Source organism: Gymnoscopelus braueri, assembly GCF_963280865.1.
Source record: "Gymnoscopelus braueri genome assembly, chromosome: 17".
NCBI lineage: Eukaryota > Metazoa > Chordata > Actinopteri > Myctophiformes > Myctophidae > Gymnoscopelus > Gymnoscopelus braueri.
This window is the reverse complement of record NC_137617.1, coordinates 31,269,513-31,294,447: the sequence shown is the minus strand read 5'-3', so window position 1 is coordinate 31,294,447 and position 24,935 is coordinate 31,269,513. Positions and strand designations below refer to the sequence as shown.

At 39.1% G+C, this 24,935-nt stretch overlaps 1 protein-coding gene across 4 annotated transcripts; it reads left to right on the top strand.

The window, feature by feature from the left end:
- The first annotated feature begins 1,147 nt into the window (after window positions 1–1,147).
- On the top strand, window positions 1,148–24,505 carry zdhhc4 (zDHHC palmitoyltransferase 4). 4 transcript variants are annotated; one of them, XM_080454382.1, is made up of 7 exons: window positions 1,148–1,246; window positions 5,735–5,868; window positions 6,551–6,624; window positions 21,039–21,217; window positions 21,584–21,709; window positions 22,960–23,204; window positions 23,825–24,505. In XM_080454382.1, the coding sequence occupies exons 2-7, from the start codon at window positions 5,746–5,748 to the stop codon at window positions 24,128–24,130; spliced, it is 1,053 nt and encodes a 350-aa protein (XP_080310508.1). In that variant the 5' UTR covers window positions 1,148–1,246; window positions 5,735–5,745; the 3' UTR covers window positions 24,131–24,505. The 4 variants fall into 4 exon arrangements, with proteins under 4 accessions (XP_080310508.1, XP_080310505.1, XP_080310507.1 ...); XM_080454379.1 differs by lacking the exon at window positions 1,148–1,246 and adding an exon at window positions 4,845–4,882 and having other exon boundaries at window positions 5,708–5,868; XM_080454381.1 differs by lacking the exon at window positions 1,148–1,246 and adding an exon at window positions 4,915–4,970 and having other exon boundaries at window positions 5,734–5,868.
- Window positions 24,506–24,935: the final 430 nt, after the last annotated feature.

Below are 24,935 nucleotides of genomic sequence, written 5' to 3'. Positions count from 1 at the left end.
CACACACACACACACACACACACACACACACACACACATTTTGTATTAATTTTTCGGATTACATTCTTATTTGTATTGTATTTTAGTTTTTAAATAGGTGAGATCAACTTTATAAACCCCCCCTGCTTTATTTTTTAAATCTCACCTGCACTATCTACTATTATTATTTGTAGCATATTTTGTGGTCTCTTTTATCATTGTTTATTTGCTTCTGCAATAAACAATATTATATCCTGATAATTTTCCAAGAGTGACCTGGCCTAGAGTCAGCAATATTACAACAATGGACAAACAATACAAAAACAATACATATATGTAACACACACAAATAAATATCCAGTTAAAGTGCAAAACAGTGCTAAGTGCACATTTAATGGGGGTCAATAGCCAATTTCAAACTGGAACAACCTGGCACTTAGAAGTGATCTAGTATAAGCCATTTAAAAAGACATACTGTACATCATAAATGTATTTTTTAAATACAATTGTGTCTTTTTTTTAAAAACTTGCCACTTAGAAGTGTTTTAGTATGAGCCATTTAAAAGGCATACATCATAAATGTATTTTTAAAATAGATTTGTGTCTTTTAAAAAACATAAAAATTCACAATCTTATTTTGAAGGCAACCGGAAACCTTATTTCTGCTAGCTCGAAAACCGGATGTCCTATTTCTGCTCGGGGGGGGGGGAAGAATCGTGTTCCGGTGGTGTGTTCCGGTTGGCATTGCATTGTTTTTGTTCCCCACATAATGTGGTCTCGCGGACACGTAGACTACACATAATGCAAAACAATTAGTTTAGTCTCGCTAGTCCATAGAGTTATAATATATTGCGCTAGTCGCGCTACGAGTTAGAATAAAAGATGGACGTACCAAATGATTATTATATTATACCACAAGAAACGGAACGATTATACCAAACTAAACACATTTTAAACTGGGGGAATCATTGGAGGTGCACGGTGTTCAAGGTTCCGGTCATGTGTTCCGGCCGACCTGATGACGTAAAGTTATTTCCGCTCCGACCGGATCAGAAACCCGAAAATGATATTGATCTTAATAACTAGTTTCTGCCGTTAAGTGAGGTCAGTAGTATACGGCTTCGATGACGTCGCTTGACAAAAATAACCGATCTCCAACAAGAAATTCAACCTATCGCGAGGCGTTTTTGGCTTGCAGATCTGTTCTTTTCGCCAAGCTAGCTTTAGCCAGATGATACGGAAGTATAGTTCAAACATGGGTCGAAAGAGCAGTGTTCAGTCAGCAAATATAACGGAGCAAATATAAGACTTCCGGTGGACGATCTCTTCAGAATAAGAGTACACTCTAGAGCAAAAAGGAGCCATTGAAAAACGGTTAATTTGCACATTAAAACTATAAATTAAGCATTTAAACGACATATTATGTTTCTACACAACACATATTATGTTTCTGTGTAACAAAAACGGTTTTTTAAACATTAATAATTTATCTAAATGGATAAATGGTCAGAAAAGGGCCGTTTTCAGACAATAGTGTCTACAAATTGGACACTGGACAGGAGACGGTGCTTGGCGCCGGAACTTCGGAGGTACGCACGCGTTCGGGGAGAGCCCTTCTACACTGCCACACTCTCCGCTAAGCGGGAGAGCTGTATTTGGAAAAGTGGCGGGCTGTCCAGTGAGGTCAGGGGTCAGAAAAGGTCCCTTTTCAGACAATAGTGTATACAAATTGGACACTGGACAGGAGACGGTGCTTGGCGCCGGAACTTCGGAGGTACGCACGCGTTCGGGGAGAGCCCCTCTACACCGCCACACTCTCCGCTAAGCGGGAGAGCTGTATTTGGAAAAGTGGCGGGCTGTCCAGTGAGGTCAGGGGTCAGAAAAGGTCCCTTTTCAGACAATAGTGTATACAAATTGGACACTGGACAGGAGACGGTGCTTGGCGCCGGAACTTCGGAGGTACGCACGCGTTCGGGGAGAGCCCCTCTACACCGCCACACTCTCCGCTAAGCGGGAGAGCTGTATTTGGAAAAGTGGCGGGCCGTCCAGTGAGGTCAGGGGTCAGAAAAGGTCCGTTTTCAGACAATAGTGTATACAAATTGGACACTGGACAGGAGACGGTGCTTGGCGCCGGAACTTCGGAGGTACGCACGCGTTCGGGGAGAGCCCCTCTACACCACCACACTCTCCGCTAAGCGGGAGAGCTGTATTTCGAAAAGTGGCGGGCCGTCCAGTGAGGTCAGGGGTCAGAAAAGGTCCGTTTTCAGACAATAGTGTATACAAATTGGACACTGGACAGGAGACGGTGCTTGGCGCCGGAACTTCGGAGGTACGCACGCGTTCGGGGAGAGCCCCTCTACACCGCCACACTCTCCGCTAAGCGGGAGAGCTGTATTTGGAAAAGTGGCGGGCCGTCCAGTGAGGTCAGGGGTCAGAAAAGGTCAGTTTTCAGACAATAGTGTATACAAATTGGACACTGGACAGGAGACGGTGCTTGGCGCCGGAACTTCGGAGGTACGCAAGCGTTCGGGGAGAGCCCCTCTACACCGCCACACTCTCCGCTAAGCGGGAGAGCTGTATTTCGAAAAGTGGCGGGCCGTCCAGTGAGGTCAGGGGTCAGAAAAGGTCCGTTTTCAGACAATAGTGTATAATTATCAAAAACAGAATATATATAAATACATTTTCCAATATTTGTTTTTAAACATTGCCAATTGTCTTAAGGTGGACTGAGAGGCTACTTTAGTAGTTTAGTAGTCACAGATTTGATCAATTTACTATATGTGTGTGTGTTAATAACAGCAAAAATTATTCAAACACAATCATCATGCAAAACTGTAAAAATGTGGAAGTTCTAGGAAGTGCAAACCACACTCAAAAGTATAAAATGGTACTGCGTGCAACGTACCTAAGTGCAAAGATCACTCAAATGTATAATAAACGGGTACAACATGCAATGTACCAACGTGCAAACATCACTCAAATGTATAAAAAAGTATAACATGCAATATACTGAAGTGCAAACATCACTCAAAAGTGCAACACAGCAAACTTAAAGTGCAAACATTGTACACACACACACACACACAAATTGATCAATAGATAGATGTACGTATATAAAGCAGAACCAGCTCAGTCCAAACATTGCATAGTCCTGTGCTCTAATGTTTGTTTTTAGATGATCACAGTAAGCACAAAGACAAAAGAAAAAAAGAAGAAAACATTTGATTAAATCAAAACCTAAAGGAAAAAAAGGAAGACCAAAATGAAGCCGTGTGTGACATTTTTGGAAAGCAGATGTCTGTTTTAGAAATGTTAGTATTGGTAATGGTATGGCTTCACACATATTGTGATTTGGTCTTTCATTGCAAAAAAACACATCCACACCATGGCCAATATCTTCCAAATTGTCCTCTATTGTGATAACAGCATTAAGTGATGCATCATTACATTTCACATAGAAATAAATGTACCCATGTGGTTTTGCCAATTGCAATGCATTTGCTGGTTGAAGGATGTTTATATTTGTATCATCTGCTCTAATTACAACATTGTCATAAAGCAAATGTGCCCAGAAGTGTCCGGCTTTGGCCACTGAGCCTACATGACAAATGATTGAGCCCAACTTATACTTAATTTTACTGCTGTCACAAATGGGAATTTCGATTATATCAGATGGGACTACAGGCGTGTGGAGCACCGTCCCACCATTATCAACACGGGACACAGAAAGAGTAATGACATCAGGAGCATCAATCCAACATATTTGTCTCTTCATTTCTGAACCACATGCTGTACATCTCTGTTGACCTTCACCTTCCATGATTGTGTGTTCGAAAAGAGAATTGAGGGACTCACATTTCTGTGTCAGCGGTAATGCAAAAACAGTAGGCGCGCATGAAATGCTTTCAACTTTCGATGCACATTTTTTACAGATGTCTGTCATTTTTTTTCAGATGCCATGAGAAACACACACACACACACACACACACACACACACACACACACACACACACACACACACACACACACACACACACACTGTATTGTATTGTTAAATATGTTTATAAACCCCCCACATGTTACACCTGTACAAGCTACTATTATTATTTATAGAAAGGGGATTGCCATCTTTGGCATTCCAATTTAAATCTGAAACCTGTTTACAGTCTAATCACAGTGGTTAAACATGGGTGTATGGAAAATGTGCTAAGTGCCCATTGAATGTGGATCAAAGGCCAATTTCAATAACGACCTGTTAGGGCGTATAGGCTAATTCTTATATTTACATCCATCAATGCAGTTGTGGAAAAAGTACTAAAATGTTTTACTTAAGTAAAAGTATCAATACTGCAATGTAGAAATACTCTGCAAAAGTAAAAGTCCTGAATTCTAAATGTAATTAAGTAAAAGTACTGGTATCAAAATGTAATTAAATATACAAATATTTGCTTGTAGATCGGCTATTTTCAAATTGCCAAAGTTTAAATAGGGCTGAAGTGGTCTTGTATAAATATAAAAATCTTTTGCTTGTAGATCGGCTATTTTCAAATTTCCAAAGTTTAAATAGGGCTGAAGTGGTCTTGTAATTATAATCAAAAATATACAAAGTAACAAGTAACTAGTATAATATCTGCCTCTGAAATGTAGTGGAGTAGTACTTAGTTACTTTCCACCACTGTATACGTGTATTTTTCAAAATGCATAGTACAGTAATTGATTACATGTACTTAGTTACTTTCCACCACTGTATAAATGTCTTTTTCGAAATGCATGTATGTCTTTCATAAAACATTAAATGCGATGCTCTTACTTTGAAGGCAACCGGAAACCTTATATTTGCTAGCTCAGAAACCGGATGTGTTATATTTGCTACCGGAACGGAGCTAAGTAAAGCTGGTCGAAAGTGAGGCGTTTTCATCTTTTATATGGTTTAGTTTGATAAAAATACATGCTATGTATTGTTCGTCGCTATATGATTAACGTGTAACACGGTATAAGGGACTAATGGATATAAAGATACTGCACAATAACGACAGCAGGAATGTTACACAGACAAGCTTTGCCAACAGTTGAAGTATAGCTGCTGCTAGGAAATCACATTTGAAACAAACGTTGCTAGTTTAACGTTAGGTTTTTTGGTGGGTTTGTACTAGTATCACTGTTGTCTATACTGGCGCAGTATTACTATTAACGTGGTGTAAAGTAGCCAAGTACATTTACTCAAGTACTGTACTTGAATACAATTTTGAGGTATTCTACTGGAGTATTTCCACTCTTCAGTACTTTTACGTCTAATCCACTACATCTCAGAGGCAAATATTCTACTTTTATTCCACTACAATTGTTTGAAAACCTTAGTTTGTAGATTTTGATTATTATTGCAAAACATACATGAACCACTTCAACCATATGTACATTTCTACATATCTACAAGCTCTGAATGCCTCGCTTTGCGACAAGCATTGTGAGCCTGTAGATCTGCTATTTCCAAAAGAGTCTTCTACAATTTATACATTTGAAAAAAACTTGTGAACTGGGACATTCTGCATAATGAGTACTTTCTACTTTTGGTACTTTAAGTACATTTTGATACCAATACTTCAGTACTTTTACTCAAGTCAATTTTGAATTCCGGACTTTTACTTGTAAACAGAGTATTTCAACATTGCAGTATTGAGACTTTTACCAAAAAGTAAAAAATGTGAATACTTTTTCCACCACTGTCTAGTTCTAACGTTACTATTAACGTGGCAGATGATGTGAACCATGGACTTCCTCACTCTGTTTGCTATCTATGTCGCTGTGGTGTTGACATGTATCGCCCTGGTCTGCAAATACTCAGGACAGCGACAGACCCCGTTTAGTGTCCTCCTCAAATACACGTCCACGGTAAGCTGCAGTTCAATATATAACCACATAGTGGCACTGCAGCCTTGCAATAGTGCATGAACTGACAGAAAGGGTTATAGATAAAGTATCCATTTTGTATAATGTATATATTTATTTATTTACCAAAGTAAATCACTTGCCCCTGCCTTTTTTTGTTGTTGAAATTTTGTTTTTATCGTGGTCATCGTGTGTACAGACAGTTTTATCTTAAATATATATATATATATATATATATATATATATATATATATATATATATATATATATATATATATATATATATTATACATTCTCTTGTCCATATCACCATACATTTTTCATTGATGACTATCATTTTAAAATTTTTTGACTGTCAAAGGATGAAAAAAAAAAAAAAAAAATCTAGCAGTGGGCATCTTTAGGGGAAAAAGGGGGGGGGGGGGGCTTCACGTAATCACACATTTAAGAACAAGTGCAGGGTCTACCCCTACCTTTTTAAAGTAAATTAAGAAAGTTGTTTTAGAAAATGATTGTGAGTGTAAGTTAAAATCCAATTTGAGCCAACTAAGAAAGACACATTTTGTTTAGAAAACAATTGCACTTAAGTCTTTGGGAGAAATGCATTATCCATAGTCGTCTACTGTATTATATTGATATGCTATTTGGACATAACCCCTTCAATTTCCTCTTGTTTTGTTCCCAGTTACTTGCACTAATTACACCAAAATGGCTTCAGAGGTTCACGCAGAGGATCTTACACAGACTGTTTCATCAAAGGTGGGTAGTTGAACTACTGGTATCCAGCATTAATGGTCAAGTCAATTACTACCTACTTCTACTCTATACTACTCAGTCATAGTATAGCTTTTCTCTTTGCCAATACATTCTGTTTCTAAAACATCCTGTTCTAATATGTACATAAACTTCTGTATTCTTCCATCATAGTCTCACACAGGTTTATATTAGAGATGTACCGATAGCATTTATTCCTTCCTGAGACCGATTCCGATTCCCATAACTTGCGCATCGGTCGATACCGAGTGCTGATCCGATAACAGTGTGTTCCAAATGGACCCTTACAGGTCTGTAACTCTGAGAGTGTACAAGAAAGGGTCCGTTTGGTTCCATTTGTACACTCAGAGTTATGGGGGTCCTTGAAATTTAAAGGTTTGAGAACCACTGATCCAGGAATAAAATAAATAAATATATATATATATTAAACAGTAGTGCAACATCAACTGAAGCATTCAAATTACAAAATAATTGATCACAGTAAATGACATTTATCATTTCAATAAATCATGTGGTATGGGAATCGGGTGCACCCCTCCATTTCTAAACCCCCCCACTCCTACACCCCCCCATTCCGAACCCCCCCCCCCCCCCACTCCTACACCCCCCCATTCCGATTTTTTTTTTCGGAATGGGGGGGTGTAGGAGTGGGGGGGTTTTAAAAACTTGGAATAAACCCTGCCATTCCAAAAAATAGATATAAATCCTATCTAACTTTTTTTTTTTTTTTTTTTGCGGGGGGGGGGTGGGGGGTGCATATTTTTTTTATTAAAAAAGAATTTGTGGACGGAAGTTGGTTTGCTTCCACAATCCATAATGATGCATAGATATAAATCCTATCTATCTAACTTTTTTTTTTGCGGGGGGGTGCATATGGGGCACCCCCCCGCAAAAAATAAAAATAATAATAACTATTTTTTAAGTTATTTTTATTTAATTTTTTTTATTGAAAAATAATTTGTGGACTGAAGTTGATTTGCTTCCACAATCCATAATGATGCATTTTCGAACTAAATTAATTAGGCTATCTGCACTTCCACAACGTGTACTGTACATATATACAGCCCACTGTAGGCTGACATTTTTGGGGGTTTTAGCTATGGACCCCAAAGCTCCAAGCTCCACCTTAGCGCCGCTAATGGAGCGGTTTCAGAAAAGAAAAATGAAAAAAATTTAACAGAAAAACAAGGCGTGTCTGTCTGTCTGTCTGTCTATCTATAAATCTATCTAAATATCTATCTATCTATCTATCTATCTATCTATCAAACTATCTATCTCCAGCAATGTACCGCTCAGCAACATGTTGTTCAACAAATAGCAGATCTACAAGCTCACAACAACTGTTATTGTGAGCTTGTAGATCTGCTATTTTCAAATAGCGTATGTATAAAATATGTCTGAAATGGTTAGTGATTAATAATATAATAATTTATATCTGCGAAGTGTAGGATTATTATAATTATTTTATTACAACTAAAGTAAGCGCATCGGTTAGTGTGATTGAGTGCGCTTCCATGCACGGCCTGGGTCTGTCTGTCTGTCTGTCTGCCTGTCTGCCTGCCTGCCTGCCTGCCTGCCTGCCTGCCTGCCTGCCTGCCTGTCTGTCTGTCTGTCTGCCTGCCTGCCTGCCTGTCTGTCTGTCTGTCTGTCTGTCTGTCTGCCTGCCTGTCTGTCTGTCTGTCTGTCTGTCGGACGGGAAGATACGTAATTCTCATCTCTGCTGATGTATTAATTGGATTCAGCATATGTGGGCACTAGGGACATCTTGGCACCAGGGAGAGTGGGCACTATGTGCATTGCCTGTGAGATTGTATTCTTTATTAACATTGATTATTAACACCATTTTCCCCGGTGCCCAGTCTTCATGGTTCCCAGATTTCCCTACCGCCCACTCTTATCCACCCTAAGTGCCCACTCTTCCAAGTGTCCACATGTCCCTAATGCCCACTCGTCCAAGGTGCCCAGTTAGCCTATAGTGCCCAGAATGTTTTGGTGTCCCCCTATTCTGGCTGTTACCGTTACTACATAAATACACTCTGCAGTTATTTCCACACAGCCTACAATCTATCTATCTATCTATCTATTTATCAACAGTTTAGCTGTTCATTCTTGCGCGATCTTCAAACGGAGGTATCCAGAGGTTCATTCATTTCATTGGTCAAATGCAACAGCTTCACAAATCTCTCTCTCTCTCTCTCTCTCTCTCTCTCTCTCTCTCTCTCTCTCTCTCTCTCTCTCTCTCTCTCTCTCTCTCTCACTCTCTCTCTGCGTCAAATAAATCAAATAAATAATTGTATTGTGTGAGCTTGTAGATCTGCTATTCAAAGGATTTTTATACATTTGAAAACTTGTGAAATGGGACCTTCTGCATAACGAGTACTTTTACTTTTGGTATTTTAAGAACATTTTGATACCAATACTTGGGCTTTGTAGGATACTTTTACTCAAATTTGAATTCTGGACTTTTACATGTTACAGAGTAGGCCTATTTCTACATTGCAGTATTGGTACTTTTACTTTAGTAAAACATTTGAGTAATTTTTCCACCACTGATGCGTATACTATTCATGTGAGATGTGACAAGTGGGTTAATTAGCGAGAAAACATCTGAGAAACCTGAGCATGTGAGCGTCTCTGAGTAGGCCTACGTGATTACTGACCCGTCAATCAACGTGTGCGCAAAAGTGAGCTGTGACAGAACATCAACATTAATGTAATAATAATAATAATAATAATAATAATATTAATAATAATAAGGGTAATAATAATAATAATAATAATAAGGGTAATAATAATAATAATAATTATTATTATTATTATTATAATATATATATATATTTTTTTTTATGATTAACAATAGGTCTATAATACATGCATCCACACATACAGTACAGTAACTCAGACCATTCAGTAGCCAAGACTGGTTATAATTGAAGTAACTGATTCAATATCATTATTAACCAGAAGTTGAAGTAACCAATTACACAATCAGGCTATTATTAACCCATGCTGTATACATTTTACTGTCTTTATATTTGCACATTGGGGATGATTGATATGTTAGTCCTGAAACTGACGTCACCATTATGCATGGAGTTGAATGTCTTTCACTTTCAGCCATTCTAAAACAGTAGCTAAACAAGCAATAACGTTAACATGACCAAGTTCAGCAGACTGATGCACTGTCATCATGGAACCAATGCATTTATCCAAAAACTATGTAAAACCCTTTAAGACCGGGCAACGCATCTGTGTAACCTTTCTATCCATATTTTATACTTTGGCTATTCAAAAATAGCAGATCTACAAGCTCGTAGCGCGGCACCGAGTGCCGCGCTATGCGAAAAATCTTGAACGTTTGTGCAAATATTTGAATATTTATATATATATATATTTTAAAGGGAACTTTTGTAACTCAAATCTTTGCTTCTGGGGGGGGGGGGGGGGGCTGGAACAACATATTTTGAGATGGGGGTCCGTGGCCAAATACACATCATTTTGGGGGTCCTTCACATGAAAAAGTTTGAGAACCACTGATATACCAACATATGTTTTTCAGAAAACTGTTAGGATTTAGAAGACATTTCCCCCAGATGCAAAGATTTGAGTTCGCTTTTAAAAAAATATATATATATATATATATTCAAATATTTGCATTTTTTTTCCCCAAGATTTTTCAAAAATAGCAGATCTACAAGCTCATGAGCTATGAGCTTGTATATCTGCTATTTTTGAATAACCAAAGACATCTTAAAATGACACAGATGCGTTCCCGGTCCTACTGGGTTAAAGGGATAGTTCACCCAAAAAATTACTTATTTTCTATCAATTATACACCCCATGAAGCCTTGAATTCATGTAGATTTGTTTTTGTTTTTTGTCTCATTCCTAAGCCAATAATTTGATAACCGGCAGAAAGATATTAATGTCTCCGGTAGGAGACTCAAAGTTGACACTTTGTGTCTCCTACCGCAGCCGCAGCCGCTGCCGGTTCTCAGATTATTTGCTTAGGAATGAGACAAAAACTAAAGAAATCTCCATGAATTCAAGTCTCCATGGGGTGAGTAATCGCTAGAAAAAATTTTGGGGTTGAACTATCCCTTTAAGTATAGGCTACCGACATTTCAACAGAACCTTGACGTGAATCTTGTCAGTTGCACCAGCCCCTCCTCCTGCATGGCTAGCAGACAGTAAAAGCATAGTAGGCTCTAAGCTCAGCAGCCATATTGGAAAGAAACTAGGCCTCTTCCTTTGTGTCTTCACAGGTGCTACCAATGATACTAATGAAGAGCTGTGTTCCATTCTGGTCTAATCTGAGTTCCCAGAAGTTTTCGCCAGCTTGGCGAGGAACTTCTGGGCCAGAGCCCTGGTATTTGTGGGCGGGATGTAACTTACGCTCAGAATCTGACTGGCCTCTTACCGGTCTGAGAGCTGTGCAACTCGTCTAAAAAGTCCGACGAGAGGCAAACAGCAGTACACAACAATGGCGGCCGCAATTTCTCAAGGGGAAATTGCTTCCCGTCGATCCTATTTAGATGCAACACCCAGTGCATGTGGATCCCACCCCCTTTTCTTCATTGGCTGTTGATTTGAATCACAACGCAGTGGCCGCGCCGCTGCTGTCCAAGCTCCGACGCAATGCCTCCCAGACTAATTCTGGTTAAACAGAGTCAGGGTGCTGATATAGGGCATAGCAGTGGCGCCATTTTCTGGTTCCACTTCATAATACTCAATGCATTTTTCCCATTGACATTTCCAAAAATATTTATATCAATTAATTTAAGCCTAGATTCAAACCATCCAGGGTCCTGGTGAATCATGACCATTATTATTTTCTGTGATTTTTATTTATTTTATATTTAATTATATGATATACTATATTTAATAAATACCCTTTGTTTTGCCGTTTTCAAAAAAGTTTTTTCACAGGATCAAACGTTTTATGGTCATGATTCACCAGGACCCTGGATGGCTTGATTCTAGGCTTAAAATAATTGATATAAATATTTTTGGAAATGTCAATGGGAAAAATGCATTGACTATTTTGAAGTGGAACCAGAAAATGGCCGCCACTGCTATGCCCTATTGTGCATGTTGGCTCACTGGAAACAGTCAATGTGGACCACACGGGTGTGTAACTCTGAGAGTGTCCAAATGGAACCACATGGACCCTAACGGGTCCATGTGGTTCCATTTGGACACTCTCAGAGTTATGGGCGTCCTTGAAATTAAAAGGGTTTGACAACCACGGTGCTACACTAAATGGAACAGAGCCTTCATTAGTATCATTACACTTGTGAAGGAAAGGAAGGGGCGTAGAGCTAGGAATGGCACTAGGAGCATGCATAGAGCCCAAGCACATTTCCGCACAGTATATAAACCACAAGCACTCAACTCCCCCACATTCACTCCATATATTCTGTTCCAACCAAGGCTTACCTGTTTTGTAGCTGCTGTTTTTAGAGGTCTGTAGTCTGTAGTCTGTGGTCGCTCAGAGAAGATTGACGGTGAACTGCACCAGATCGAGCCTCTATCTTATATACAGCACTTCAAACAATACCTGTATTCCTAGTTTCTGGTTGATTTACATTACTGGTCAGGCTACTATTCAGGTATTCATTATGCAGACATTAGCTGTTTTTAGCCTTTAGGCAAGGAGCAGGGGTCAGTATGTTAATTGTAATGGCTGCTGTGAATGATGTATAGGCTACTTGTTGTTGGGAATTCTTGTTAACTGAAGTAAAAGGAAAAAAAGGAAAAAGAAAAACTGTAAACTAACACTAACTAAAATCAAAAATGTCCTTAGCCGATCTACAAGCTCACAGCTATTTTTGCTATTTTTCTGACCTTGTTGATTCTTGCCCCTGACTAAAACATATTACATTTAGAAACACTAAAACTAATAAAAAATGGAAATGGAACTATAAGCCAACTAGCAAATCCACTTACAAAACTAGTCATAACTAAACTGAAATTGAAAATAGAAATTCTCATCACCAAAGCGTCTCAAATTTCTCCCAAAATATTTCCACTTTGTTGGTAAGAAGTGTTTTGAAACATATATACATATAAACATATAACGTGACATTACCGTCCTTAACTTAAAACAGGTCAAGTTACATTTTATTTGGCATAATTTAAATGAAAAAAAAAAAAAAAAAAAACATTGTTAGAGCAAACATGAAGGTAAGCCAAAATTAATGCATTCCACCTGGAGTTGAATATATAGTTATAACATATAACCATATCAGTTATACATCTTTCATTTTTATCACAATAAATCTTACCATATTCATCAATATCAATATCACTATTTATCATGATGTATAATTTCATAATGCTGCCAGTTTGAAGAGATTCCTGGCAATTACTAAAGCCTGAAGAAATTAGGGAGTTCATTAGTTGAACGACTGGTTCTCAGGGCAAGGGAGTTTCAGGGGTTTCAGGGGTTTCGCAGTTAAATGATTGATACAACAAAATGGACACCTATGGGTCTGTAACTCTGAGAGTGTACAAGTGGAACAAAATTATTAATTTGGTCCCATTTGTACACTCTCAGAGTTATGACATTTAAGAGTTTTGTAGTGAATACAATTTAATAAAAATCATACGAAAATGTATGAGATGGCCTAATGCAGAGGTCTTCAACAGGGGGTCCCTGCTCCTTCACCCCATCAGTTTGGGGGTCCCTGGCCTGAAAAGGTTGAAGACCCCTGGCCTAATGCATATCCAACTGGGGGTCCTTGAAATGAATAACTAAATAGTCACTGAGTTAAAGTATAGAATATAGTTATTAACATAAAAATGAAAATGACCCAATGAAAACATTAACTGTGCAAACAGGGCTTGGTTTAGAATATATGTTGGAGTAAAATAATGTATAAATATAAACTTTGTCTTCCCAAGGCCAGAAGTGGACTGGTAAGGGAGACAATGCTCTCTCCCTCGTTGCGGGACATTGGACATTCTCTCTCTCTCTCTCTCTCTCTCTCTCTCTCTCTCTCTCTCTCTCTCTCTCTCTCTCATATTGTAATTAGCTACAAAGGAGTGCAGTATACTGGAATCCAGACCGACTCGTTACGTTACATGAATGTGTTTTATCTTTTCAGGCAGAGTGAAAACAATCCAAAACATGTAGTCAGTGTGGAATCCAGGTTAGGACTTTGGGACATTTTAAAGTACATTCCTATTCCCTCTCCCGCCTCCCTCTCTCCAACTAGAGTTGCAGCTGCAATACACAGAAATCACTATGTTAAGTCATAGAGAAGCCTTTGGCTCAGACAATTAATTCACTATCACTAACAGCTGCTGGCAAAACAATACTTATTAGATAAACAACAGGCTTTATCAAACCCTGAGTGAATTAATGGTATGTTACTAGTTTTATTATTTTATTTTTTGGCAGCACTTATTTATCTAAATGTTTTGGTTGGGCTTCATCAACATCATGAGGAAAAGAGGAAGAGAAGACATGACAGGAGACAAATAATAATAATTACAGGCTACTACACTCCTCTGTGCATTACAATGAGAGACAGTGAGAGGGAGGGAGAGAGAGAGAGAGAGAGAGAAGATTTCAAAAATCTTCCAAATATTCCACATTTTATTTCAAGATTGTTTTTAATAAATAGCAGATCTACAAGCTCTGTGAGCTTTTAAAGCTATGCAGAGCTTGTAGGCTATTTTCAAATAGCCGATGGATACAGTATATACTGTAGGTTTAAAGCAGTTGTTTTCAACCCTCATCATATCAAGGGCCATTATTTATTCTGCATTTGAGCCATGGACCACCATTTGATGAGATTTAGACTATTTTGTTGACGTTGGATAAGATTTTGCCCACAATTCCATGCTGTATTAATGTTGGTACCATAAGAGAGAGAACAGACAAACATTGATCAAAATAACACTTCTTTAATTAAGTAATTTGCAGATGCTTAACAATAACTTAACTCTTGAGAGTGTAACATGAAACCAAATGGACCCGTAATCATTTTACACTCTCAAGAGTTAAAGATCTATAAGGGCCCATTTGGTTACCAACTCTGTATCATTTAGCTGGGGACCACCTGGAACCCCCTCAAGGACCACTGGTTGAGAACCACTGGTTTAAAGTGTTCATGTGGCCTATTAGTCGCTTCTTTTGGCCTTGTTTTCCCAGACATGGTTGCTTATTCCTCTCACAAAATCTGGCAACACTGCACATATAGCCAACATGCAGTTTGGTTCATACTCATTCCCACTGACTTAAGCTGTCAAAAGAAAAAAATAAAGTTGAATTGTTTTCACTGTTGTGGAATTGTGGATCAATCAGTAATTGATGACTGAGTGTTATTGATGAGAAGTACAATAACACCCAGGTGGGTGGTATAGTTCTGTAAGGAACACAGGGAGGGATCAGACCATAGTCATACTAGCTGCTACAAGGACAAGTTGAACCATAACAGGACGGGCTGAACAAAAACAGCCTGTCAGGCCTAAGCGGGACATCTTGGCAGTGTTGGAAAAAGTACTCAAATTCTTTACAGAATTTGTAAAGAAGAAGTAGAAAAGAAGAAAGAAGTAAAAGGATCAATACTGCAATATGGAAATACTCTGTGACAAGTAAAAGTCCAGAATTCAACGTTTACTTGATTCAAAGACTATTGGCATCAAAATGTACTTAAAGTACCAAAAGAGCTAAAATGTTTGTAAATAGCAGATCTACAAGCTCACAACGCGTTGCATCGCGACGCGTTGTGAGCTTGTAGATCTGCTATTTTCAAATAGCAGAAAAAGTATAAAATAGGGCTGAAGTGGTTAATATATGTTTTATAATATAATAATTTATATCTGCAAAGTAACTAGTAACTAAAGTTTTTAAATACTTGTAGTGGAGTAAAAGTACAATATTTGCCTCTGAGATGTAGTGGAGTAGAAGTAAAAGTACTGAAAACTGGATATACTCTAGTAAAGTAAAAAAAAAAAAAAAAAGTTACTTTACACCTCTGATCATAAGCAGTGGTGCAGTGCTCGTTGCACGCAGTACCGCATCCCACCAGTCCTTTTGAGCAGGAGCATGCGCACGCACGCGCACGGATATGGAGGACATTCCACCTGGAGCTAAATATATATAACTTATAACCATATCAGTTATAAATCTTTCATTTTTATCACAATAAATCTTACTTGGAAAAACACGGATGCCCCAACATTAAGGATGTGGCACAGGCAAAGTGAATATCTATATTTACAGCTTTTCTCTTCATTAAGAAGAATATGAATATGCCATCAGTCAGTTTGCACCCACTGATGGCATATTTCGCAGACTGTTTTACCGTGCTGCCTCACTTTTGAGAAACCCAAACCACTTCAATATAATGGACGTTGTGTAACCTTTTTTGTCAACAGTTTCCTCACCTTTGGAGGATAATGCAAGTTCACGTTCACTCTCATCTCATGTCCAACTTGAACACTTTTGCCCCTCCGCTGGTAGCTAAATGTAAACAATGCGTCTCAGTAGGAAATGGCTGTGTATTTTGTCACATTCACCAATGCTGTGTGTTAAACTGGGAAACTAGATTTGTTGGTAGCTGTGTGTATGTATGTCGATAATTTCAAACTATCCAAAACGATGTGGAATAATTAGCAATAGCATTAATCAACATTGTATAGAAAATTCCTACTCCTCTCTCTCTCTCTCTCTCTCTCTCTCTCTCTCTCTCTCTCTCTCTCTCTCTCTCTCTCACCCCCTCCCTCTCACTCATTAGCAACAGGAGTGTAGTAGACTGGAATCCAGACCAACTGGTTACGTGAATGTTTTTTGATCTTTTCAGGCAGAGTGATAACAATCCAAAACATGTACTTTCAGGAGATATGGTGCCTCTCTATTTAGGAAGGCAAAGGGTAGTGCCAGTTTGATCCCCTCAGCCATTTGGCTTCTAAATTAACACAAACCCCCTAATACCTGATCCACCTCACCTGGTCGAACTGGACTTGCTCGCTAATGCCCTAATGCCCCCCCCCCCCCCCCATACACACACACACACACACACAGTCACCTGGATGAGCTGGACTCTGTGCTAATCGCTCCATGGACTTACATACATGCACACACACACATGAAACATATACAAACACATGCTGGGTGCTCTACAAGTGTGGAGAGGACATTGCTTTCTTTTAGAGTCTCTTTTAAAGTTTTTTTTTATCTTTTAGAGAATTGAAGTACTTTGCTGGTGTTTTAATTGTGGTGTTTATTTATGTATTGTCTTGTTGAATGTATGCATTGACCTGAGCAAAACAATTTTCCCTTGTGGATAATAAAGACCCGTAAGGGTCCATTTGGTTTCATTTTACACTCTCAAGAGTTAAAGATCTATAAGGGCCCATTTGGTTACCAACTCTGTATCATTTAGCTGGGGACCACCTGGAACCCCCTCAAGGACCCCGGTCCCCGGACCACTGGTTGAGAACCACTGGTTTAAAGTGTTCATGTGGCCTATTAGTCGCTTCTTTTGGCCTTGTTTTTCCAGACCTGGTTGCTTATTCCTCTCACAAAATCTGGCAACACTGCACATATATCCAACATACAGTTTGGTTCATACTCATTCCCACTGACTTAAGCTGTCAAAAGAAAGAAATAAAGTTGAATTGTTTTCACTGTTGTGGAATTGTGGATCGATCAGTAATTGATGACTGAGTGTTATTGATGAGAAGTACAATAACACCCAGGTGGGTGGTATAGTTCTGTAAGGAACACAGGGAGGGATCAGACCAATGAGACCATAGTCCTACTAGCTGCTCCAAGGACAAGTTGAACCATAACAGTACGGGCTGAACAAAAACAGCCTGTATTGGCATCAAAATGTACTTAAAGTACCTAAAGTTATAAGTGCTAAAATGTTTGTAAATAGCAGATCTACAAGCTCACAACGCGTCGCATCGCAACGTGTTGTGAGCTTATAGATCTGTTATTTTCAAATAGCCTATGTATAAAATAGGGCTGAAGTGGTAATGTGTGTTTTATAATATAATAATTTATATCTGCAAAGTAACTAGTAACTAAAGTTTTAAAATAATTGTAGTGGAGTAAAAGTACAATATTTGCCTCTGAGATGTAGTGGAGTAGAAGTAAAAGTACTGAAAACTGGATATACTCTTGTAAAGTAAAAAAAAAAAAAAAAAATACTTTAAGTAAATGTACTCAGTTACTTTACAGTTGCAGTGCTCATTACATGCAGTACCACGGCATCCCACCAGTCCTTTTGAGCAGGAGCATGCGCACGCACGTGCACGGATATGCACGCACGTGCACACGAGAATGCGTTCCACTCGATTTCGATTCTAGCCTAATCTCAGCGTTCTTAATAATCCCATCTTTTTCCACCATCACAGGTTAACAGCCTATTATGCATTCTATTATCCTACCTTTCTTTCTTATAGGTTCTAAGAATCAAGGCATTCCTTGGAAAAGTTACAAAAAAACGAAAACTAAATAAAAACCAAACAAAACATAGCTAATGTCTAACTAAAACTACTTATGCACACGTAAACCTAAACTAAAATGAATATTTCATAATAGGCTAATGCTGGTCGGAGCCTGTCTGTGATTAAAAGAACTACAACACTACAACATAGATCATAAGTACTATTAGTGAAGGTTAAATATAACGCTTAGATATAAGCAACCATAATGACAATATAATTCTACCACTCCTCACCACTCATATATCACTGTATACTTTTGCATGTGTTTTCTCTTAGCTTGCAGACGCGTGTGGTGGAGTTGGGGTTACTCACATTCTCAAACGCCGGGCACAGTGTTGCTGTCCGTAACTAGGGGCAACACGACAGGACAGGGTAGCAGGTACAGACAGGATTTGGCACAGAGACAAAATTTGCTCATATTTCTCTTCTGTTTTTTATACATTAATGTTTAATTTGCCACAAATTAAAGCCTCAGATCAGAACGCTTGTTGCATTCAAAAATAATTTCTGCCTAAGTCAAAAAGTCGACTTAAAGTATTCTCATAGGCTGAGGACGCAGGCAATAAGGCACAATGTAGCAGCAGTGTTAGGAGAGTAGAGTTAGGCAGAAATGTCAATTTGGCAAAAGAATTATGACTTAGGCAATTATGCTATGAGGCTAACGATGTGTCCCTCACTGAGAATACTTGAATAAGGTGAGACTGCATGGTATTACTGGAAATGCAGGTCGTTTGCACACGGACTCACTGGTTCAGTCAGATAACATGCCATTCATTCTGACAAACCAGTTTCAGGGCCACTCCCTGACACTGATTGATACCAAGTGGTTCCTTGTCAAGACATGGCTGCTTGTATCGTATGAGAACAAAGACTTAAAAATAATAATTATATATTATTTATATATATTTATATATATTTATATATATATATATATATATATATATATATATATATATATATATATATATATATATATTACAAAATACATTAAAAAAGTTTATACAAAAAAATCACAACGATTCCAACATTCACAAGTATTTAATTCATCATAATTCATCATAATGTAATAATAATAATAATAATAATAATAAGGGTAATAATAATAATAATAATAATAGCGTAATAGTAGTAGTAATAATAATAATAATAATAATAGCATAATAATAATAATAACAATAGCGTAATAGTAGTTGTAGTAATAATAATAATATGGGTAATAATACAAATAATAATAAGGGTAATAATAATAAGGGTAATAATAATCATATTAGTTTTATTATTCTGAATACAACATTAATGGACTGAACCAGTCTGTCTGTCTGTCTGTGTGTCTGTCTGTCTGATATAAATTATTATATTATGAACCATACACTAACCACTTCAGACCTATTTTATGCATACGCTATTTGAAAATAGTAGATCTACAAGCTCACAATAACCGAGCTTGTAGACAGATCGATCTACAAGATACATACATAGACAGACAGACAGACAGACAGACCCAGGCCGTGGAAGCGCACTCAATCACACTCCCGATGCGCTTACTTTAATTGTAATATGATAATAATAATTATAATAATCCTACACATCGCAGATATATATGAATCACTAACCAATTCAGACATATTTTATACATACGCATACATTATTTGAAAATAGCAGATCTACAAGCTCACAATAACAGTTGTTGTGAGCTTGTAGATCTGCTATTTGTTGAACAACATGTTGCTGAGCGGTACATTGCTGGAGATAGATAGTTTGATAGATAGATAGATTATCTAGATAGATTTAGAACGCGCCAGAAGACTGCAGATATGGTCGATGGATCGGAAATTGACGTTGGTGCCATGAAGGATCGACTACGTCGGCGGGTCGGTATGGGGGAGAAAATTAATTCATGACTGATAGAGTGGCAGCCTTTCCTATGTTGCAAACGTTTCAATTGAAAAGGGTGAAAAAAAAATTGAATACAAAATAAAAAAATATTATTATTATTATTTTATTTTTTTAATATTTTTTGACTTGCATCCCAGTCCGGGGCCCGCCTCTGGCTGGCCGACGTCCAAGAATTTCATGCAAGAAGAGGATGTAGATCTGATTGAATCAGGGCTCAGCTCAAGTGAATCATGTGAGTGAGTTGTTTTAGCTGTCCATGGTGGAAGTGCAGATAGCCTAATACATTTTGTTCGAAAATGCATCATTATGGATTGTGGAAGCAAACCAACTTCAGTCCACAAATTATTTTTGAATAAAAAAATAAAATAAAATAAAACGTTAAAAAAAACTTTTTTTTAACTTTTTTTTTTTGCGGGGGGGTGCCCCATATGCACCCCCCCGCAAAAAAAAAAGTTAGATAGATAAGATTTATATCTCTGCATCATTATGGATTGTGGAAGCAAACCAACTTCAGGCCACAAATTCTATTTTTTTTTAAAGTTTTTTTTTTACTTTTTATTTTTTTCAGTCCACACATTTTTTTAAATAAAAAAAATAAATAAATAAAAACTTTTTGTAACTTTTCTTTTTTTCTTTTTTTCTTTTTTGCGGAGGGGTGCCCCATATGCACCCCCCCCCCCCCACAAAGAATAATTATTTAAAAAAAAAGTTAGATAGGATTTATATCTATTTTTCGGAATGGCAGGGTTTATTCCAAGTTTTCAAAACCCCCACACTCCTACACCCCCCCATTCCGAAAAAAAAATTCGGAATGGGGGGGTGTAGGAGTGGGGGGGGGGGGGTTTCGGAATGGGGGGGTGTAGGAGTGGGGGGGTTTAGGAATGGAGGGGTGTACCCATGGGAATCGCATAGACAGCCATACTCACCGATACCAGCATTTTAGGCAGTATCGGCAGCTTTTCCGATACTGGTGTCGGTATCGGAGCAACTCTAGTTCATATATCTTTTTCTTTGTCTTTTGTTCATTGTCACAGAAACAACATGTTCATCTACCTGCATCTCCTGCTGGAAGGTGCTGTGTATGCAGAGTTTACCTACGAGGTGTTTGGCTACTGCAGGCAGATGGACACCGCTCTGACCAGCCTGTCTGTGCCTTATGTCCTGCTGGCCGTCAAGACCTACCTGTTCTACCGCTGCATCACAACAGATCCAGGTTTGTGATTCTTTCTCATAGTGGTTCATATCCTCCCCTTATGAACCACACGTGTACCTGAGATGTAAAAATTGTAATCAATTTTAATCGCCAGAACACATTTTTAAACACACAAGTCCTATTTTATACTTTGTCATATGAAGGCATCGCACAGCACAAATAGCCAATCTACAAGGTCCCAACATGTCCCGATGTGACATATTGTGACCTTGTAGATCAGCTATTTTCCCTATTTTTGAAACGCCTGTAACGAATTTTCTAAAATAAGGACACTGGTGGTTAAGGACACAAGTGGTTACATTTTGTCTGGTGCCACTGACCCAAAGGTTTGTTCTCTTTTTAACAGCTGCTCTTGTCCTTTCACAGGCACAATAACAAAGAAGAGAGTGGGTGCCCTGCTGCAGTTATATCCTTATGACAAGAGGATGTTCCATCCTGGGGTATCCTGTCCCACCTGCCAGCTGGTCAAACCAGCTCGCTCCAAACACTGCAGTGAGTGCTGGAAATACTACTGTATATGGTTTTAATGGCTCTCGTTGGAAGCAAGTCCACACAGCATCTCACGTGGTGTTCTCTGAATCTTGGCTTAACACTTAACAATGAGCACATGGTTAACAAGGTTAGGTGTTTCTCTCATGATCTCCTTGCTGAGAAGGTGGGGAATAGATGGGTGTAGACACTATTCAGCATTACATCAGGCTAGAAGAGAACAGCTGAAAATACTGTTGTTTATGGAAATACAGCACTGAGCGCACTGGCCAATACAAACTAATAGGCGAGTGCGCTCTGGTGCGCAATTTCCGAACGCAGAACGCACCCATAGTTGGAGAAGGCGTGACACTTGCCGATTTGCATTGAAGTTGGACATGTCCAGTCCATATATGGGCATATTTGTCCAGGCAACACTCATAGACAACTTGAATTTAATTGATGGATTGATTGAATACTTTATTAGTCAGAAATCTTAACAGCACATGGTACAGTAAGACATTAACGCTAAAACGATAACACAAAAAAGTCCTGGGGACTTTCCATTGTGGTCCTAAGTATTCTATTCATCAGCTTATAGAGTTCATAGAGCCATTAATAGTATCCTGTTAATGGCTTTATTTTTCAGACTTCAGAATCAGCTTTATTGTCACATCACAGGTTTACAGAAGTAAAAAAGTGGGTGAAATTCGTTTTCATTTTCAATAGAAAAAAGAAAGGGAAGAAGAAGGGGGGGGGGGGATCAAACAAGTTATCTACATATTTACTCATGGTACCTGAGATAAGGTATAAAGGTGCAAAATGTCAGTGCTTGTCGACCGCATAATCCACATAAAGTAGACTGACACTGGTATAATCCGCAAGTAGGTCCATGAGGAAGAGCTAAGAAAAAAAAAGTCAAGTCACTTGTCCCTGGTATAATCCACAGGTAGGTTCAAGGAAGAGCAAAGGTCCGAGACCAGCCTGACAGCACCGCCTGTCATCAGGCTGCTCAGCAGTCTGACGGCAGCCAGGTGAAAACTGTTCAAGGACCTGGTAGTGCTACTCTTGATACTGCGGTAGGCCCCCTTGCCCGGCCGCGGTTGTTGTAGGGTTTGAACAGTTTGTGACTTGGGTGGTGCTTATCTTTGATGATGCACTGGGCTTTGACTACACTTTTTGAACACTTTGTGTTTTGAAAGTAGCAAAGGTACAGTTCCAAGGCAGAAATAACTTTAAAGATATTTTCTAAAGCGCCTCCCTGTACATTTCAGGAGTGTGCAACAGATGTGTGGAACGCTTTGATCACCACTGTGTCTGGGTCAACAACTGCATCGGGGCCAAGAACACCGGCTACTTCCTGCTGTACCTGTGCAGCATGTGCGTCATGGCCGGAGACATGGCTCTGCTCATAGCCGACATGCTGCTACACGCTGTGCTGAGGTCAGGACTCCTGAGAGCCAGCTACATAGACCAGCACGGCCAACAGCAGCCCACAGGACCACTGTTTGTTATACAGGTAAGAACGAGTACTGTTCAAATACAGCACAAACACACTGAGCAGGAAGTTTGCATAAGGGAATTTAGAGGTTGGTTTCTCATTGCACATACCAAAAAGGTTGCTTAGTGGGCTAGATTGCGATGGGTATTTCTGCTGTATAGCAATGTGTTAATTATCAATTTTGTCTGGACAGCATACACTACTTAGTCATTTATTTATGGTCGGCCACTTGTCCACAGTTGACCAATCCCCTTTTGAATAAAAAAAAAATCTTGGGAACGACGTGGATCTCAGACTTAACGTGGCCAGCCTGTAACGTCAAATTGTGTTTTTTTTAATGGCACTCTCCCTTCATTATAACAGCCAGTCGTCTGACATATTATCATTGACGATATGACTCCCAATTTCGGCAAGGTTTCAGGCTGATCCAACATCCATTGACTTCCATTATAGAAATAAAGTTAGATATTTGGTACTACTGCGAGTGTGCATACGAAGTTTGGCCCTGATCCGCCCAGTGGTTTGTGTAGCTCTGTACACACACACACACAGACCCGACCCTCTTATAGACAGCTATTGTCCTGCAGAGCCGCGCAGTGAAAACAGCATCTTGCTTTACCACCTCTTCCCCCTCATAGCATCTGTTCCTGACCTTCCCTCGGATCGTGTTCATGCTGGGCTTCCTGGTCTTCATCTTCCTCCTACTGGCAGGCTATGCTCTGTTCCACGCCTACCTGGCCCTGGTCAACCACACCTCCAACGAGTGGTACAAGAGCCGAGGTTACGTCTGCCAGCACTGCCACCCCGCCTCCACAGCAGACCACCTCCACGGCCCGGCTCCGGAACACGCCAAAGGACACTTCTACAGCCGCGGATTACTCCCAAACCTGAGAGAGGTTTTCCTCCCTCCACGACCCGGCGCCGTTCACAAGAAATACAATTGAGCAATGCATTGTTGCAATGGTTCTCAACTCCGCTCACCCAGACCACTACTAGTGGTTTTCTATCGGTGTCACTTGATCCCTGATTTGACTGCTGGAATGCAAACCAGCAGTACTGTAAATGTCCACGTTAAAATGCAAAATCTTGAATGTTAATTTAACTCTTGAGAGTGTACAGATGGGGTCAACGGGTCCATTTGGTTCCATTTGTACACTCTCAAGAGTTAAATTAACACTCAGATTTTTTTGCTGTGTAAGACGTGAGAACCACTGCTGTATTGTACATAGTTTTTTAGATTGTGCTGTGCTTTATATCTTGTAAAGTAATGTTTCTTTGTATGGGGAAGCAGGGACTTTAATAAATTACACATTTCTAAGTAATTCATATTTTTCACATCTTGTGACTGATTATTATTTTATATATATAACTTTAATTGTGTACTGGAAGTCAAAATAGGGCAGATTGGGCTGAAACTTTGCCCACGTATGGACATAAATAGTGCCATAGAACTGTCACTGCCCCTCCCACTCATTTTGGAAGCCAATTACAGCTAAATGGTATGGAATATCAAACAGTTGTTTGTGTCCCATGACTCAGTCTCGTGACCCTCATGACTCATGATCATGTGTACATAATTTGGTGAAAATGAGTCCAAAAGAAATCAAGTTTCTAGAACAAATGGTGTACGTTTTCAGATTTGTGGCACTTCCAAAGAAAGTGAAATTACCCACAGCAACACAGCGTCTCACAGACACACGGACGAAAACAATATCTCTGGCCCTGCCTTCGGCATGGCAGAGATGATGT

Coding starts and splice junctions, on each gene's coding strand:
- zdhhc4 (XM_080454382.1), top strand. CDS start 5,746: ATGGACTTCCTCACTCTGTTTGCTATCTATGTCGCTGTGGTGTTGACA. Junction 5,869..6,550: donor TCCTCAAATACACGTCCACG/GTAAGCTGCAGT, acceptor TTTTGTTCCCAG/TTACTTGCACTAATTACACC. Junction 6,625..21,038: donor CACAGACTGTTTCATCAAAG/GTGGGTAGTTGA, acceptor TCATTGTCACAG/AAACAACATGTTCATCTACC.